The sequence below is a fragment of the Tiliqua scincoides genome, chromosome 1 (assembly GCF_035046505.1).
Source record: "Tiliqua scincoides isolate rTilSci1 chromosome 1, rTilSci1.hap2, whole genome shotgun sequence".
NCBI lineage: Eukaryota > Metazoa > Chordata > Lepidosauria > Squamata > Scincidae > Tiliqua > Tiliqua scincoides.
In genome coordinates this window covers 122024784-122041751 of record NC_089821.1, presented here as the reverse complement: position 1 = coordinate 122041751, position 16968 = coordinate 122024784, and the positions used below count along the sequence as shown (strand labels likewise).

The 16968-nt window shown below is 42.1% G+C and overlaps 2 protein-coding genes across 2 annotated transcripts in view; one reads left to right on the top strand and one right to left on the bottom strand.

Annotated features, from left to right (window-relative positions):
* ORC2 (origin recognition complex subunit 2) overlaps positions 1-5223 on the top strand; it is a 33511-nt gene extending 28288 nt beyond the window's left edge. The window contains exons 15-17 of the mRNA XM_066619781.1: positions 692-753; positions 3403-3521; positions 3907-5223. Of these exons, the coding sequence (XP_066475878.1) occupies positions 692-753; positions 3403-3521; positions 3907-3990 (265 nt within the window). The 3' untranslated portion in view covers positions 3991-5223. The remainder of the gene's footprint in view (positions 1-691; positions 754-3402; positions 3522-3906) is intronic.
* Positions 3834-16952, bottom strand: NIF3L1 (NGG1 interacting factor 3 like 1). Its single transcript, XM_066619913.1, has 7 exons — positions 16869-16952; positions 15895-16332; positions 12543-12708; positions 11205-11331; positions 9657-9795; positions 8897-8980; positions 3834-8202 (listed from the first exon to the last, which is right to left on the bottom strand). Exons 2-7 carry the CDS (start codon positions 16322-16324, stop codon positions 8021-8023), a joined length of 1128 nt encoding a protein of 375 aa, XP_066476010.1. The 5' UTR covers positions 16325-16332; positions 16869-16952; the 3' UTR covers positions 3834-8020.
* Positions 16953-16968: the final 16 nt, after the last annotated feature.

Sequence of the window (16968 nt, the reverse complement as noted above, 5' to 3'; positions counted from 1 at the left end):
GAAATGGGACATTTTGTATGCTGTACTTTCCTTGTGCCTAGGAATTAGTGTGGTCAGCTTTGTGTTCAGTAGTGTAGCATGGGTGGGGTGCCTCGACCGCCCCACGCAGCAGTCTGGAGGTTTTCTGGGCTCTCCGCAAGTTGGTGCTGGTGCACAGTGCTTGCTGCCTGGGTGCTCAAAGCAGTGTGCTGAAGAGCCCTCTCTCCCACCCCTGGCTCTATTTGACTCCAAATTGGAGCCATTCCAGGTGTGGGTGTGTGTGTGTGAAGTGGTGATGCAAGGGGGTGATGCAGTGGGTGGCATGACAGCATCATCACCCCACCCCAGGTACTAGATGACTCTGCAACACTACTGTTTCTGTGTAACACATCTGAGAGAGACTTGAAAATCTTTCATTGTATTTTGTAGACAGAGCATGTCTATCATGCTTCTCTGTAGATAGTCTTTGCCTCCTCTTATTGAGGAGTTAAACTGCTTAACCAAGAGGACAAAATATATAACGTTGACTGCATGTCCAGTTCAGCATAAATACATGAAGATAACATTTTGTGACCATGTATGGATTTAAAGCCTTTTTATTTTTCTAAACTCAAAACGTTTTCCCTTGTGCTGGTTGTAGGACTAGCAAGACTAACTAAGTTGTAAGAATAACTAGTTCCTGATCTTACTGTTCTACTCTTTTTTTCTACAGGGGAATTTTCAGACTTTTGGCACAGCATCAGTTGGAAAATAAAGATAACTCCTCATATCCGGGTAACTATCAGTTATCATGAATTCTTGTTGGTTCTTTTCTGAAGATCAAACTAATGTAGCATTGCCTCTACTAAAAGTAGTGATGAACGCAAACTTGGGTTTTGGTAAAGCTTATGGATTCTGAACATGGTGCCTGTAAATACAAACAGGTGAAAACACTTCCATTTATTTTTATGGGAATGAATTTAGTAATGTCTCCTTAGTTAGAGAGAATTGACCTGGGAGCTCAAGTCTGAAATCTGTTCCCTTGGAAGATCTGTTCCCAACTACCAAAATGTGGGAGAATCTGTGGGAGGCTCTATCAGGAGACTGTTTTTATCTTGTTCAGCCATAAGCAACTCATGCTATAAATGTGTGAAAAAATAATATATTACTTTAGAAAACTGCATGGTTGAAGGGCCCAATCCTATCCAATTTTCTAGTGCTGGTGCAACTGTACCAGTGGGGTATGCACTGCATCCTATTCAGTCCACCATTACTTAAGAATAACACCCATGAAAAGCAATGCATCTACTTCTGAGTAAATCGGATTGCAACTATGTGTAGCTGTGCTTACTCACACTCATTCCTTGTTGCTTGTCTCTCTGCTGTGAATTGAATTGCACACTCCTAGTTATGGACAGTAAGTTGTATGTTATATGTTGAGCCTCTGGCTTAACAAACCAGGCACCTTAAAGAAGGATTTGATTAATGGTTCTACTGGTATGCAGTAACTCTGACAGTGTTTACAAATAGGTTGTAAAGACCAGAATTTAAAAAGTTAATGACTACAAATGTATCTCATGATCTTTTACTATATTTAATAAATTAGAGACTGTACAGTTCTTAGGTAACAATTACTGGTAGGTTATTTTTCAGGATCTGGCCTCAGGTAAAATCAGACAAAATTATAGTCAGGCACCCCTTAAGTTTTACTCCCCCCCCCTCCCCGACATCAAAGGGACATAGAAAATTCCATGATTTTAGGCTCAACCTGCCATCGATTTATCTGTGAGATAGACTGATACTCAAGTATTTATGGTAATAATAATATGCAGTTAAGAATGCAATCCTGACTGTGCCTTGGGCCTGCACAAATCTCTTGTGCTGGCCCAGGAGGGTTGCAAATGTACCGTAAAGCATGTTTGCACTTCCTCAAGAGTCGGCTGGGCTGGTGCAGGGATGTGTGCTGGCCCGTGGAGGCTGAATTCAGCCTCTGCACTGACTCAGGCAGGGAGGGTTGTATCGGCCAAGCTCAGGCATTCCAGAATGTGGGGAGGGAAGGCGAAGGGCAGTCCCAGGGACTGGCAGGGAGCGGGAAACGGGGCTAGGACCCAGCTGTTATGCCAGATCCCAGCCCTGTTTCCTGAGCAGTGCGGAGTGGCTTGAAGCCACCTGAGGTGGTGTAAGTCCGAGGAGACCCATTACGGCCATCGGGGCCTCTGAGAGGAATTTTATCAGCGGGTACGAAGTTTCTTTTGGGTCCCTTTGCAAATGGGGAGAGGTGAAACAGAGCGGGGGGAGGGTGGTGATGGGCAAGCAGAATGGGGGCGGGGGCAAAACAGGACAGAGGGAGGATGAAGACATCTGGAAAAGTCTCTGAAGCCCAGGTCTACTTGCTCATGCAGCATTGGCAGGTAGATACAATAATACAGAAAGACAAACACACTCCTAAGTCTTTATAAAACCTTTTAAATATAGAAAAACATGCAGAAAATTAGCATCATATTTAGGCTCACACTGGAATGGAAAGTGTCCTGTGTGCACCAAAATATCCTGTAATCCCACAGCTGTGTCCCTGAGCTCCTATATGCTTCTTCATGCTAAGTAGATCCACAGAAGCCTAAGAGCTACTGTAGCAGAACAGTTGCTTTCCAGATTTGACACTGTGTTTAAGGAGTGTCATTTATGAATTCCTCAGCTCAGCATGTATGGCTTGCCAGTAGCTGCAGCCAGATGCCCCATAGTAGTGCCTCCAGCATCCACGTGAGCTTTGAGTCCAGGTGAGATTGGAAAATGTAAGATCCCAGGAAATTTCTGGGTCCCCTTTTTGACCCTGGGTCCAGGTACAAATTACCCACTTTACCTCCCTCTCCTAGGCCCTGGGGGCTGTGGTGGCTTACTTGGGAGTAATAGGAAGTGTTTCCACTTGCCTCTGGTTGAGCCACTTCAGGCCTCAATCTTGCACTGGTTACTGCACAGGCCTCCTGGCCTGCCTGTTCCAGCACAAGATAGGATTGCGCTGTTAGGCTCTTAGCCACTGTACTTCACTAGCTCTTCCAATCCTGTGCTGGCATGCTGCTTTTACCGTTTCCACCTTTGCTTCTGATGTAGCAGCAAATGATAGCTTGCCATCACTTCTGAAGTGGGAAAACCATGTTTTGGCATTCCATTTGACTGGTATATACAGAGACCTCTGTGTTGATTTGTGACTTCAGAGATGGTATGAGTTGGTTTGTTAAACATGGTGCTTTGGTTTGTTATTTTAAATGTGTGTTTCTGCTGCAGTCCTAGGCATTTAGATTGTCTAAAATTATTCTGAATTTAATATTGTTACCTTTGGGGGCAGGGGGAAGAGGGTTTATTTATCCTCAACACCCATCAACTTAGGTAGCCCTATAACTGTTCCAATACTTTGTTTTAACACTTCGTGCTTTTTCTCCTTGTTAGGGCTTTCCTTCCAAGATTTCTACCAACAGTGTCGGGAGGCCTTCCTTGTCAACAGTGATTTAACTCTCAGGGCTCAGCTCACAGAATTCAGGGATCATAAGCTTATTCGGACCAAAAGGGTGAGGTGCTCTTTTCTGTGAGCATGCTTAACCGTTGAAGTAATCTAGAATGAATGATTATAGCTACATGCTATTGGTCACTGCCCACAGAACTGCTATTGTCTATATGCTTTTAAATTGAGACAGAAATATGTGTAGTAAGCAAGACATTGAAACAATGTCGGGGTTACTCTGTCTTGTGCAAGACACATACAAAGCTAAGAGTGCCAACTGTCTTCTACAAATTTTTGTTGTATCATGTTCTTAGGAACAGAAAATAGACTTCAATTTGTTTGTCTTACTGATATTTTTAATAAACAAATTAATGTTGGTGTACTGAAACTTGTATAAATAGTTGACCATGTATATGGCTTTGGACTAATCTATACAGTATATTTATTTTCAGGGTGCTGATGGAGTGGAATATTTACTAATTCCTGTGGATACCGGGACCTTGACTGACTTTTTACAAAAAGATAATGAAGCCTGAATGTCCAAATTTGTAGCAAGTACTACTGTAATACTTCTTGTAGTGTAATAAATTGTCACATCTTGGGAGTTGTATCTGCCTGCAATAATGGAGTACAATCTAGATCTGCTCAGGTTTACCAGTTTGGATAATGCCTGTTTGTTGTCTTTCATTGCAGACGAAGAAAATGTCATGTACAGGCACCTCTCCTTTTACATGGGGTTTACGGTTTTGAAAACCATACGTTCAACATTCTTGTCTCTTGCACAGTGATCTGACAGTTGCAACAGTGTTTTTGGAACTGGGCAGTGCAACAAGATCTGATATGCAGTCTGAAAATGCTCCCCCCTCCCCCTCCCAAGTGCTGCTTGAGGCTGCACAGCCACCCTCAGCACAGGAAAATTCTCAGGAGTTAAGGACTTCCGTTTTTCAGATACGTTTGATAGGGAAAACAGTTTCATGATTTAAAGATGTTTGAAATACTGCAACTCAAGAAGCATCCCATATGACTATGCTGCCAGCCAGACATGCAGGGAGTCTGTTATTAAAAACATGTATGAGTGTAAATTAGGTTTTGATATTGAACAAGTGTGTCCTTCCAAAAATATCTAAATCAAACATGTGTAAAACAAGAGGTATCTGTATTGAAAATGTGCCTTCTGCCCATAAGCCTTCTGGAGTTGCTTGTTTTTGAAAATATCCAAATTTTGTTGCATGGATGGCTGCTGGCAGCTTAGTTTTTTTTTCTAGCAACAGATGGATGTATTCCAGTGCTTCATATATGGACTATATTGTTGGTCTTCCAGTACACGTAGGAAGAGATGGCGGCAGTGGCAGGAAGTGCCTGAACTTGGGCAAAGCCAATTATGAACAGCACAGATTCAGAATCGCGTGGATGATTTATTTCATCTTGCAGCCTAAATCAGAAACCTTAAGGATAGAAGATGGAGGCTTTTGCCCAGAATACAAGACATTTTACAAGTGTGAATTTAAATTGGCAACTATGTCAATGAAAAAACCTGCAAATTACAGATTTTTAAGTTTTTTTAAATGATAATGGCATTGGAAGTAAATTCTCTAAATAAAGTAATTTGTAATGCTGCAATGGTATGGTTCTATCACACCATCTCAATAACCAACAGCTTTCCATTCCTAAGACAGACCTATATTTGGAATGGTGGAAAAAATTGAGACATAAGAGTATTATGTACAGAAAAATAGATTGTAGTAGTTTGCCTAAATCAGGGGTGCTCACACTTTTTTGGCTCGAGAACTACTTTGAAACCCAGCAAGGCCCGGAGATCTACCAGAGTTTTTTTTACAATGTTCGCACCATCATAACATATAACATTTATGTGTACAGTGTATGTTGGTGTACCTTGCATAACCGCATGAGCCAATATTGCACAACACAGCATAATTATAAACATTTTTTGTAATTACTTGAGTTTACTTTGATGACTTGCACTGAAGTGAATCAGCCAAGGATGCATAGTCTGGACAGTAGCTGCTGACAGCCAGCCTCAAGCACACTTCCAAATGTTCATCAGTCATGGTGGAACGGTACTTGACTTAATGATATTCATGTAGGAAAAGGCTGACTCACATAAATAAGTGGAGCCCTTCCTGCCTCAGGTGTTCTTATATCCCTGAGGGCCCTATTGCCTTCAAGTGGCTGCAGCTGTGCAGCACACTCTGCTGGATGCCCAGGCCTTTCCCTTAAAGGGGCCACTGCTGACACCACATCTACGTCCTCACCAGATCTTCCTTGATTCCAATACAAGTGGGGGGGGAGAGCAGATCTCCATACAGACCAGTGCAAAAACAGGGGAAAGATGTGGGGGAGGGAAGATCTCTATACAGACATCACAGCAAGACCAGTGCAAAACCCCTTGCACACAGAACCAACAGATGGAAGAGGGGGGGGGGCAGATCTCCATACATACCAGTGCAAAAACGGGAAAGGTAAGTCATCCCCAGGAGAATCAGCGGGGCTCACTCCCAGGGATGCGTGGACAGGAGAGAAGCCTGCCAGCGGCTCCTCTCCAGGTCTACTCATGAGTCAGCCCCAATAGAGAAACCGGGGCTCACTCCCAGGGATGCATCACTCCCAAGCCTGCGATCGACTCATTTTGCCTCGAGATCGACTGGTAGATCGAGATCAACTTATTGAGCACCCCTGGCCTAAATACTTACCCTACATCAGATCTTGTTGATGTAGGTTTGCCAGATCAACCTATAATATTTTAAAGCATCTAGTCAAATCTATTGACCAATTATTTGACAAGGCTGCATGCATATTGTTGTATTTTTATTGTACTGCCAAAGTGCATATGGCACTAGTTAACTATTAGTATTTTAAACATGCACCATGCATGATATGGAAGCTGCAGATGGGACTTTCAAGCTTCAGTGCTTTCTAAACATTAATACTGAAGGATTATTGTTACTAAACAATAATACTGAAGGAAATAGTGTTGCTGTCCTGATAACTTCTTTGATGGAAGGCTTTAAGTCTGAATTTTGTATAAGATGCTGCTCAAAATTGACTTTCACATTTAAGGAAGGAATCTGGCTCTTTTATTCATTCTAGGGGCTCAAATCATGAGCCAATACAGAATCAAGGCAATCTGTTCTGAGTTTTAATATACGTAGAATCTGTTTTTGGGAGAAAACTGATCAAACATGCTTTTTTGAAAGCAGAAAGGAGCAATTTCGGTTCTCCTGGACCTCCTGCATGATCCAGATTCATATATGCACCAGCAATTCTTCTGAACATAGTTTTTAAAGTTGAATTGTTAAAAGGTGGAATGGAAGGAAAAATAATAAAGTGAGGTATTTTTGCCCAAGACATGTGAACCTTGGAAAATCTGAAAACTAAAGGCAATGCATTTCTAATTCTTACGCATAAAGGCCAGATTTTGTTTAAGTAATGATGTAATCAATGTTAATTATTGAATCAGTATCTTCTCAAATTAGGCTATATGATCATACAACTTGCATGGTTAGTGCACAATACATTTAGAAATTTGATGACTTGATGACTTCATCTTCATTTATTAACAGTTGGAACTTGTTAGCTTATAAAACAGCAACTCATCAGTTAATTCAAATTAAGTGTCACTTTATTAGTCAGCACATTCATCAATAAGAAAATCATGTTGGTAACATTAGTTCAGTGAATCAATTCTAGTAGATCAGCATGGGCATATATTTTAGCAGGCTCCAGAACAAACCCTCTGTCTGCACTGATGTACTCAGAAAAAAGGTTTGCAGACTATTGTGCATCCTGTTAGTAACAATATGCTGCGTTGCCTTGTGCTTGGTGTCTATTTACTTTTAACTGGCACCCTCATAAGAAAAAGCAGCTTCCCTTAACAAGAGTGCAGAAGGAAAGCAATACTCCATGCTCCAGTTTCAAGAGGTGGTACTGTCTTCACCATGGGCAAGCAATAACTTAGTATCACAAGGGAGAACAACTGCTATTGGCAATTCCTTTTCAATTGCTTGGCCTCCTGCCTAATTTCTCCACCACATAAGATTGTGACTGCTTTATAGATACAGAATTCATTTGTTTTGAAGACATAAAAGCCTGACCATTTTTCAGATCTTTCCATTTGGACTGACTTTGCCAGTATTGGTGTTTGTTTGGTAGGATCCAGGGTGGCATAATGGGCTGTTTCTACAGAATTCTTGTTCAAATGTCTACTTGCTGTTCACTGGATTCCATGGGAGATCACTTTGGCACAGCCTAACCCCTTTCACAGGGTGGTTCCAATAAAATGGGATAATTCTGTGTATGCTGCTCTAAAGTATAAGTGTGCTAAAATTAAAAATGAGTCGTTAGGTTGATGTGGAACAAAACATCTAAATATTTGAGCTAATGCTAGAATGACCATGATACATTCTAAGCAGATCATGTTCCTCAAACACATTTGACACCCTGCTGGTCATTCGTTTTCCACTTAGTCTTTGTCACTGTATTCTTCCACTCTGTACCTAACGTGCTTGTATGTTCTGCCCCTGAAAGATACAGTGAAGCTTGTTCTCTTTATACCACCTGAAGAGGGTCTCTGTCTCGCTCTGAAACTATGATAGAGATCTTCTCAAGGTGTGCAGCCAGCACTCGTTGCAGCTCCAACAGAAAGCCTCGCTCAGTGTTACTGTGCTCACACAAAATCACTGTTATCCCTTTGGCAGTAGCATCTAGTACATCATGGTGGGACATCTCTCCTAGCAACACAGTTAAGAGGAGACCCATCACTTGTAATTCACTAAGACACAGAATAATCAACAGTAAACAGATGTATTGGCATGAAAACATAAGATAAATACAGAAAACTCTGGACTTGATCCAGTCAAGCACAATACCAGCACTCAACTGAGCTGGGTTCAATAGAACCCTACTTTAATTCCCTGATTCTGCAAGTGTATTGCAGGTACCATGAAAACACATTATGGAGAATGAAAGGCTTTTACATTTTTATTTTTATTATTACCCCACCTTTCTCCCCAAAGGGACTCAAGGCAGCTTACAAAACAAGGTTAAAACATATTAACATAGTTTAAAACAGATAAAAAAATAACACATTGCATGCATATTGCATTTTACATGCAATACTTTCCATATCCCCATCCAGTCTTTAGTTTCTATATCATTCAAGTAATTTGTGTGACTACTCTGTTCCCTTTCTATAGCCTTAGATGAAGTCTCAGAACAAGATTTTTTTGTGCATTCTTGCTGTTATGCATAAAGTATTCAGATGAATCCAGCCAATGAATGCCAGTGGTTCCGTTAGAGAAACATACAAGAAACAGGCATTAGTTTTGCTGTTTTGGTCTGTGTGTTTCCTTCCTAAATTCTTGGACAATTATACAGATTCTGCTTGGACAACTTTCAAAAATTACATCTAACAATGTTTCTTACCTGTGAGATAGAGATCACCTTCTGTATCTTGCAGAACACTAGATCCTGAACCAGCACAGAGAGCAACCATCTTCACCCTGGACTCTACAAGAGAGTAGATAGTGCGGTTAAATGGTTTAGTTCCTCTAAGAAACAGTAGGCTGTCCAGGAGTTTTATGGGGCCGAGCCACAGCTCAAGGACAGAGCACATATCTATCATATCTTGGTGTGGAAGGTACCAAGTTCAATCCCCACCACTGCCAAAGAATCGGGCAGCAAGGCCCTAGAAAGATTCCACTCTGCTTGGGAGCTGCTACCAGTCAGAGCAGACAATTCTGGACTGGATGGACCAATAGCATGACTCAGTAGAAGGACTGCTTTACACATTCACATGCCATATATGCGATAGTAGCAAAATCATTAACAGCATATAGATTTGATTCTCTCTCCCATGTTTTACATCTCTAGAAGAAATTCTTGTAGGATAACAAAACACCCAGGCAAATGGCCATAAAAAGAAAAAGGTGGCTACTGATCTAAACCAGTACAAAGCAGTTCCAGCTGGTCCATTGACTTCAGTTGAATAAGCTGCTTCCAATTCATCTTCAGAACAGATAAAAATTCGTGCCAGACTGCATTTGCTAATATTAGAAAAGAAATCAGAACTTTGCTCTAACAAGCAGGCCTCCTCCTTCAAAATACTGAGCAAAGGTTTTTAAGAAGCATGCATTGCATTTGCCAATACTTTCTGTCATAAAATTTAATACAATCATTACTATACCCAGTGACTTCCCTGCTCCAAGAGCAAGGCGAATATGAGACAGTCCCAGGTGGCTTTTCACTCGTTCAGTCAAGACAGATATAGAGACTGGCTCCTCCAGGGTGCATAAACGCCCCATTCCAGTATCTTCAAGCAGAGGCTGGGAAAAAGCAGAAGGGTTAGTTTGGAAATGCTTAGATATCTGTGACTCCTTTATTTCAACTTAATGGCTACCACAACAATGGGCATTCAAATCACAGTCAGCATCCGCAAGTATATATTTTTTAAAAATACATACCACAAAGGTGCTCTAAAGGGCCACAGTCATTGGCCTGGTTCAGATGATCTGACAGACTATAGTGTTACCAAAGAGCTGAATTATTTAGGGGAATTATTATAAAGAAAATACACTAAACCACACAGTTCTATTGGATATGAGACTGGATAACAAACCAACGTATTACAGAAAACCCCCCTCTTTTAAGGAAGAGACTGTATGATCCTCTTTTATAGTGGTGGTTGCAGTATGTATTTGGTGCATCAGGAAAAATGTCACCTTAAGGAAAAGGAGTTTTAGTCCCTGATCTTTCACCCCAGCTCCTAACCACTAGAGATAGAGGAAGGAAAGGGGATGGTAAAGAGGGAAAGTGAAAGGTTTCCAAGTGCAATGTAGCTACCCCCATTTCTGAAGGGGATTTTGGATTTGCCTTGTTAGAGATGCAGCTGTTCTTGAGCGGCATGGAAACTGACTAGCAGCAACACACACAAGATGGTTGCATACAGGAAGAGGAACCGTTGGCTGTTCAGAAATCTTCCTATATTTGAGGAGCTTTAGAGTCACTGCTACGTACCACTCTGGAGATAAGCACATTAACTATTTATACTGGCATTTTTCATAATGAGGGCACAAAGTAGGCACCAATTAAAAATATTTTTAAAAGTTGATGCATAACAGGTTGCTGGATTATGAACCAGCTGATAGTCCATGTGCTTTCTATTAAATCGAACCCTTCCTACTTTCTTAAAACCACAACCACTGTTTCTTGTGGTGAACAAATCAGGATCACACTGTTTGATATTCTACTTTGTTGGGGGATTGTTTAAACTAGGGTCCAATCCTAACCCCTTATGTCAGTACTTTCCAGCACTGACATAAGGGCAATGCAGCTCTGAGGTAAGAGAACAAACATTCCCCTACTTTGAGGCAGACTCGGTGAGTGCTACCCAACTGCAGGATGCAGCACATGTCCCATTGGTACCGCTATGCCAGCGCTGGAAAGTACTGACATAAGGGGTTAGGATTGTGCCCTTAGTTTCCTAATCCAATTTGAAACTGTGGTTTAAAGAAAAGTTTTGTATTTACCTGGATGCCCAAGGGAAGGACGACAAGAAAGATGGGCAGAGGAGGGCACACACAGGTTTGTCCTTCCTCTCTTCCACCATCTATGGCTCTTTAGATAGTGACCAAGTTCAGACTGTCTCTCAAACCTTTTTACAGTTCATGATCTGGTGCCTTTCTCAAACAAAGCATATTCCAAAGAGCTGAATCTAGACACATGTGGTGCTTACCTTCTGCAAGGATATGATTTCCATTTTTTGATAAAGAGAGCTGTTCTGGGAAAGCAAGGCCACTACTTGCAGCAAGGCTTGCTGGGTACAATTCAAGCTGACTTGTGTTTGCTCTTCACCTTCAATCCTTGGAAAAGGTAGAAGTTTTTTGATTAACACTTCTTTCCTGACCTACTCATTCTGCTTTGAGTGGATAACAATGTGAACTACGACCTTAGGACTCAGACCAGCCCATGGACCACATAAACAGCAGGGCAGAATACAACTGCCCCTACAGTCCTAGATACATAATACAAATACCAGCCTGGTATGGATCATGTGAACAGGATGCACCTGCTTGGATCACAGAGAGTCTGACATGAGTCAAGCTGATACTGAGACAGTCAGGATGTGAGTGACCAACTGCCCTTATGGCACTTACTGATCAACTAGGATGCATCTCTGAGGCTGGTAAGAAGCTGGAGAGGGCCTTCTGTAAACATCACTGATTTCAGATAGTCTTTTGCACACCTCTCTACCCTTCTTCATTCCAGTACCTGAGGCATAATTTGATAAATGGCCAACCTCTAAATAAGAGTTGTGAACCGCAGCACTGTGAACCGCAACACTCCCTACTGTGGACCGCAACACATATGGGGCCTGGGCACAGCTGCACTTTTCAGCCTATACACAGAAGGCTTAGGTCAGGCCTCCACTGAATCATTTAAGAAAACAAAAGGTTCCCCAGGATTAGCCATGCTATTTTGTTAAAACAAGAATACAACAAATTGCTGTGGCACCTTAGACACTAATTGATTTATTTGGCATAAGATTTCATATGAAACTACCTATGTTGGATATACATCCAGTATTAGCAAATTAGCCCTGATTTAAGGAGATGGTTAACAGAATGCAAGATCTCTTCTGTTCTATGGAAAGTATAAACAACTGTACTAAACCAGGCTGACATTATTAGGAGAACATTTCTGTGGATCAGAAGATGCTGCTTACACAAGTTAAACTGTTTTTGCATTGCAAGCCAATGCAATTATGGCAAGTTAGCACTCAAACTCTTTTTTTCCTCTGCACCATAACATCCTTTTCCCCCTAGTATCCTTGTAACAATTCTCCATGCTTCCACTGAGTTTCCAGATAAAATGCTGGCTTCTCATAAATACTCAGCTAATTGGAACAAACACGCCCACCTGACTAGTGAGCACAAAACCTGAAATTTTGGCAACTTTAAACAGTATACTTTAAACACATACTTGGCACAAATTTTGGCAACTTTAAACACATACTTTAAACAGTATGTGTCAATGCAAGAAAAAAGCTTTGGGCAGCCGCCTTTCACAGTACCTGACAGGGTGCACTGCCGTGTGTGACACCTCCGACATCCCCTGCACCCCGGACAAAACCTTGTCAAGGTTTTCAGCAGAGCAAGTGCTAAACTCAACCCGGTAAGACCCCTTTGTGGGATAATTAGGAGCCACTGAAGGTCGCAGAGGGACAGAGGTGCAGGCACCTGAGAAAAAGAAGGTAACAATGCATATTAATGTTTATACTGGCAACATTCTACCTTCCTGGCAACTAATCCATATGCCTTAAAATAGATAAGGTGGCTATTTGGCCCAGTATCATAATTTTTGTACCAATTTGTAAAGTTCCATCACATTATACTGAGTTTTTGCCTTCATGGTACATCAGCATCTGGCTTACAAGCATAGTTGAGTAGTGATCATTATAATATTTAAGAATATGGCAGTGAATAATAAGCTTGTTAGGAAAAGGAATTCCAGTCAGCTTTCGCCATTACATGCTTATTTTCTGTGTGCAGGGCACTTTTGGCATGAGGGATCGTTCAAACATGCAATTAGTATTCATTAGTATAATACTATTTATTCCCCATTAATATTCTGAAGCAGAATAGACCAAAATCATTGTAGGATGTGGTTTTTCTGGGGGAAAAAAGCATAAGGCAGATGGCTGTCAGAACTATTTCCAATCCTTACATAGCAGCTCTCCTGACAGCATAAGTTCCTACATGGTGGGACATATTTTAGAGTACCTGGGCTGTTTTAAAGCCCTATTAGGTGTTGGATTCTTCAGAGAAATTTAGGGCTGTTCTCCCAATTTTATTTGAGAAGATTGGTGGCACCATGTTTTCTTTCCGATTCCTCAAGTCCAGAGGGGCATGGCACTTCAGCTAATATTGATGATCTGGAAATCCACAAGTCTAACAGGAACCAACTTCAGCTACCTCCAATCTCTTTACCATAGTTATAAGCTTTGGAAAAGACTTACCCTCCGCCTGCCCTTAACTTTGATTTAAACTATGCCTTGCCCACCTTAACCAAGACTGAAAGTGGTTTGGTTGAAAATTAATCATGGTTAAGGTTGGTTAAATCTGAACCAATTTTAACCATGGTTAATTTGTGCATAAGAAATCAGCACAGAGCAGGGGTCTCCAAACTTTTTGGTCAGAGGGTCAAATATCTGGCATAGTGTTGAGGGCCAGAAAAAAAATTTAAATATAAAATTTAAATAAATAAATTAGAGATGGAACTTAGATAATGAATGAATGGGCTCATTCATTCAACCTCTCTGGCCCTCAGAACACCCTCCAGACACAACCAGAGCACAGCTTGGTCACATACAGTTGAGTGGGCCAGAGGCTTTCAGGGGACAAGAGGCTGGCTGCAGGCCAAATAGAGGCTTGTCGCGGGTCACATCTGGCCCCCAGGCTGGGGTTTGGAGACCCCTGGCATAGAGGACAGGAGTGGATGAAGGGAGTGTGCAATTCAACTATCCACTTCCAAACCCCTAACCATGGTTAAGAGATTGCAGTATGGATTTTCATCTGCACCAGCCCACACAGAGCTCCAGTGAACTATTTTGCCATTATCTGAAATAATGTGATTGGTTTTTGTCTTTCACTTTTGAGCTCTGAGTTTTTTTCCTGAATTGCAACAAGGCAAATACTTAGCTTCAGTGAAGTAGTCATCCATCTGCAACCCACCTGTTCTGCCAGATTCCCAGTCCAAGCTTGCCTGGAGAATTATGCCCACTTTTAGTTAATTAGCTCCCCTTCTTTCCTCAAGAATGACCCTGGTTCTGCCCTGCAGTACTGCTGGACACCACCACCAGGGTAGCTCACCTGTTTAACCTACAGAGGTCCTCCCTTCCTGCCAGCAGCCCCTTGGTCCTTAACAGGTCTTGGGCACAGGAGTCAAACACCAGTCTTAGTGTCTCCAGTAGTTTCTGCTCCAGCAGCTTCCAAAGTCCATTAGCCATCAATTCCTTAGTCCATTTCTCCAGTCCAAACTTTCCTCCTCCTACCCACACCAAACTCTCCCTTCATCAGGTGCTTTTATGCCTGATGGACCTATTGCTTTCAAGTGTGCTGCAGCTGTGCAGCACACTCTCTGCTGGATGCCCAGGCCTTACTCTTAAAGGGGCCACTGCTCACACCACATCCTACCTCCTTGCCAGTTTCCTAAGGGGACCTAAGCCTGATGCCTGCACATTCTTTTCTCTTTATAAGTACTTTCCCTATACAGATTTTCACTTATCCATATTGCACCTATTATCCCTCTTTATCCATACTAAGATTTTCAATATAAGGTCCAGGAATGGGGGGGGGGGAAGGACAAAGTCTATTGCAGAGGCAATGTCTACCTCCCATTTTACTCAGTCTGCTCCCATTCACTTTAAGTTCCAGAGACACAGAAGGTGTCAAATTTGCCTCTTATGCCCAAGGAGTTCCAGGAGTTCAAACTGAATTCTGATCTTTCCTCCTGATATGACAGAGGTCCAGAAGTGCCCCTTTTCTCAGGTGTGCTTCTGCAGACTTTAGGGGAAGCACCGTTCAGGACCCTTGAAGGTCCAACCATGGTTGGAGTAAAGGCGCCCTCCATGTGAGATGCGCTGCCTGATAGGCAGCACCAGGGCCTCTGAGAGGAATTTTATCAGGGGATAAAAAGTTTCTCGTGGGCCCCTTTCAAATTGTGAGAGGGAGGGCAAAACAGAAAGGGGGAGGGTGGCAACAGGCAGAAAAGTCTTTGGAGCCCAGGACTACCAGGCTTCCAGATGTGGAGCCCAGTCTACCCGCATGCATCACATGCCTTTTATAGTGCATCTGTTTTCGAGCTGCTTCTACAAATTACTATGAATATGAGTCCTGAAGAAGATGAAAAAGGGTATGGAAAAGCAGGTGGAACGTAAGAGAGCTGCTCAAACTTTGAAACTAAAGTCTGAGGTGCTGAACTTCATTTTGTGATGCTAAAATCTCTGAAACATTTTTATTGTCAACTTTAACACATTATTGATGCTACACAAATGTTATTTATTCTATTCTACTGTGTCACGTAACTTTTTTCTTATGCTATTGACGTTTAGGGTGATTTTGGGGGTGAACTTGAAATGGTTTTGGAACGAGTAAGAATTTTTTTCCATGGAAATATAACTGTACCCATCCAGATATTCACTATAAGGGCTGTTTGCAGGAACAGATTAGGTATGTATGAAGAAGGAAAGGTATACAGCACTTTTCAACAACATAAAATGGCAACATTAAATCTTAGAAGACAAGCTCAAAAGTAACTTTTAAAGCTCAAAGTTTAGTTATTGCTGGCTTTCCTCACATCTGCCTTGTACTGATATATCATTCTTGAAAATTGCTGTAATTGTTTAAAAAATAGAAATGTCTCACCAAGTCCTTTGGCAAGCCAGTTATTGACTCCATGAGGTACAGCATCATAGGCAGTATGGGGAGAATAAATGCCAACTCTGTTTTCCAGAGCTCGGATCACCAGGCGCTCTTTCCAAGTTTTCCATGTTACACGTTTGAGTGGTCGAAAAATGGGTGGGTGGTATGAAAGAATGAGATCTGCTTTCTTCTGCAGTGCTTCTTCCATCACTTCCTCTGTCAAGTCATTGGTCAGAAAGAGAGTACTGACAGTATGGGGAGGACTTGGCTCAACAAGCAGCCCCACATTGTCCCAACTTTCAGCAAGAGAGAGCGAAGCAAAATCATTCAGGGAAGAAACCAGAACTTTTAGATCCATGAAGGATCGTGAAGTCAACTTGATCAAGGACTGAACTCTCAAGAGGCGCTGGGGAATCAGATGGAACAGGTGCATGCAGATTTCTAAGGAATCCAAACGACAAAAATACACAATTAGGAATGCTGAAGTAGAACATAAAACAAAAAAGTCATATCCAAAGACAGTCACAATCAAATCAGTGAGACAAGTTAGCCATACTTCCGTTAGGGCTATCCAAGTTTCCAGCGCTGATGCAGCTGTGCCAATGGAGCATGCGCTGCATCCTGTAGTGGGGAGGGGCAGTCACAGAGGACTAAGCAAGGTAAGGGAAAATTTGGGGCTACATTGCAGCTACATCAGCGCTGGGAACTTGGATAGGACTGGGCCCTTAGTCATCATTAGACTTCCTTTAGCTACAGTACTACCCAATAAGATTATTTTATGACACCGTGGCTGCAAGCCTAACCACACTTTCCTGAGAGTAAGCCCCACTGAACAAAACAGGGCTTACTTCTCAGTAGACCTGGTTAGGATTGTGTCCATATATACATATATACACACCAATCAAGAAAGGGCGGGGGCAAATAAAGACAAGCCTACATACACGCATGCATACAGACGCACACGCATGCATCCATACCAGGACTTCCCTGGACGATGAAAGGATGCCAGGCTTGGCTAGTGGAAGGAGATCTTCCCCCCCCTCTCCCCCGACCCGCGAACCCTCCTCCGACTCAGTG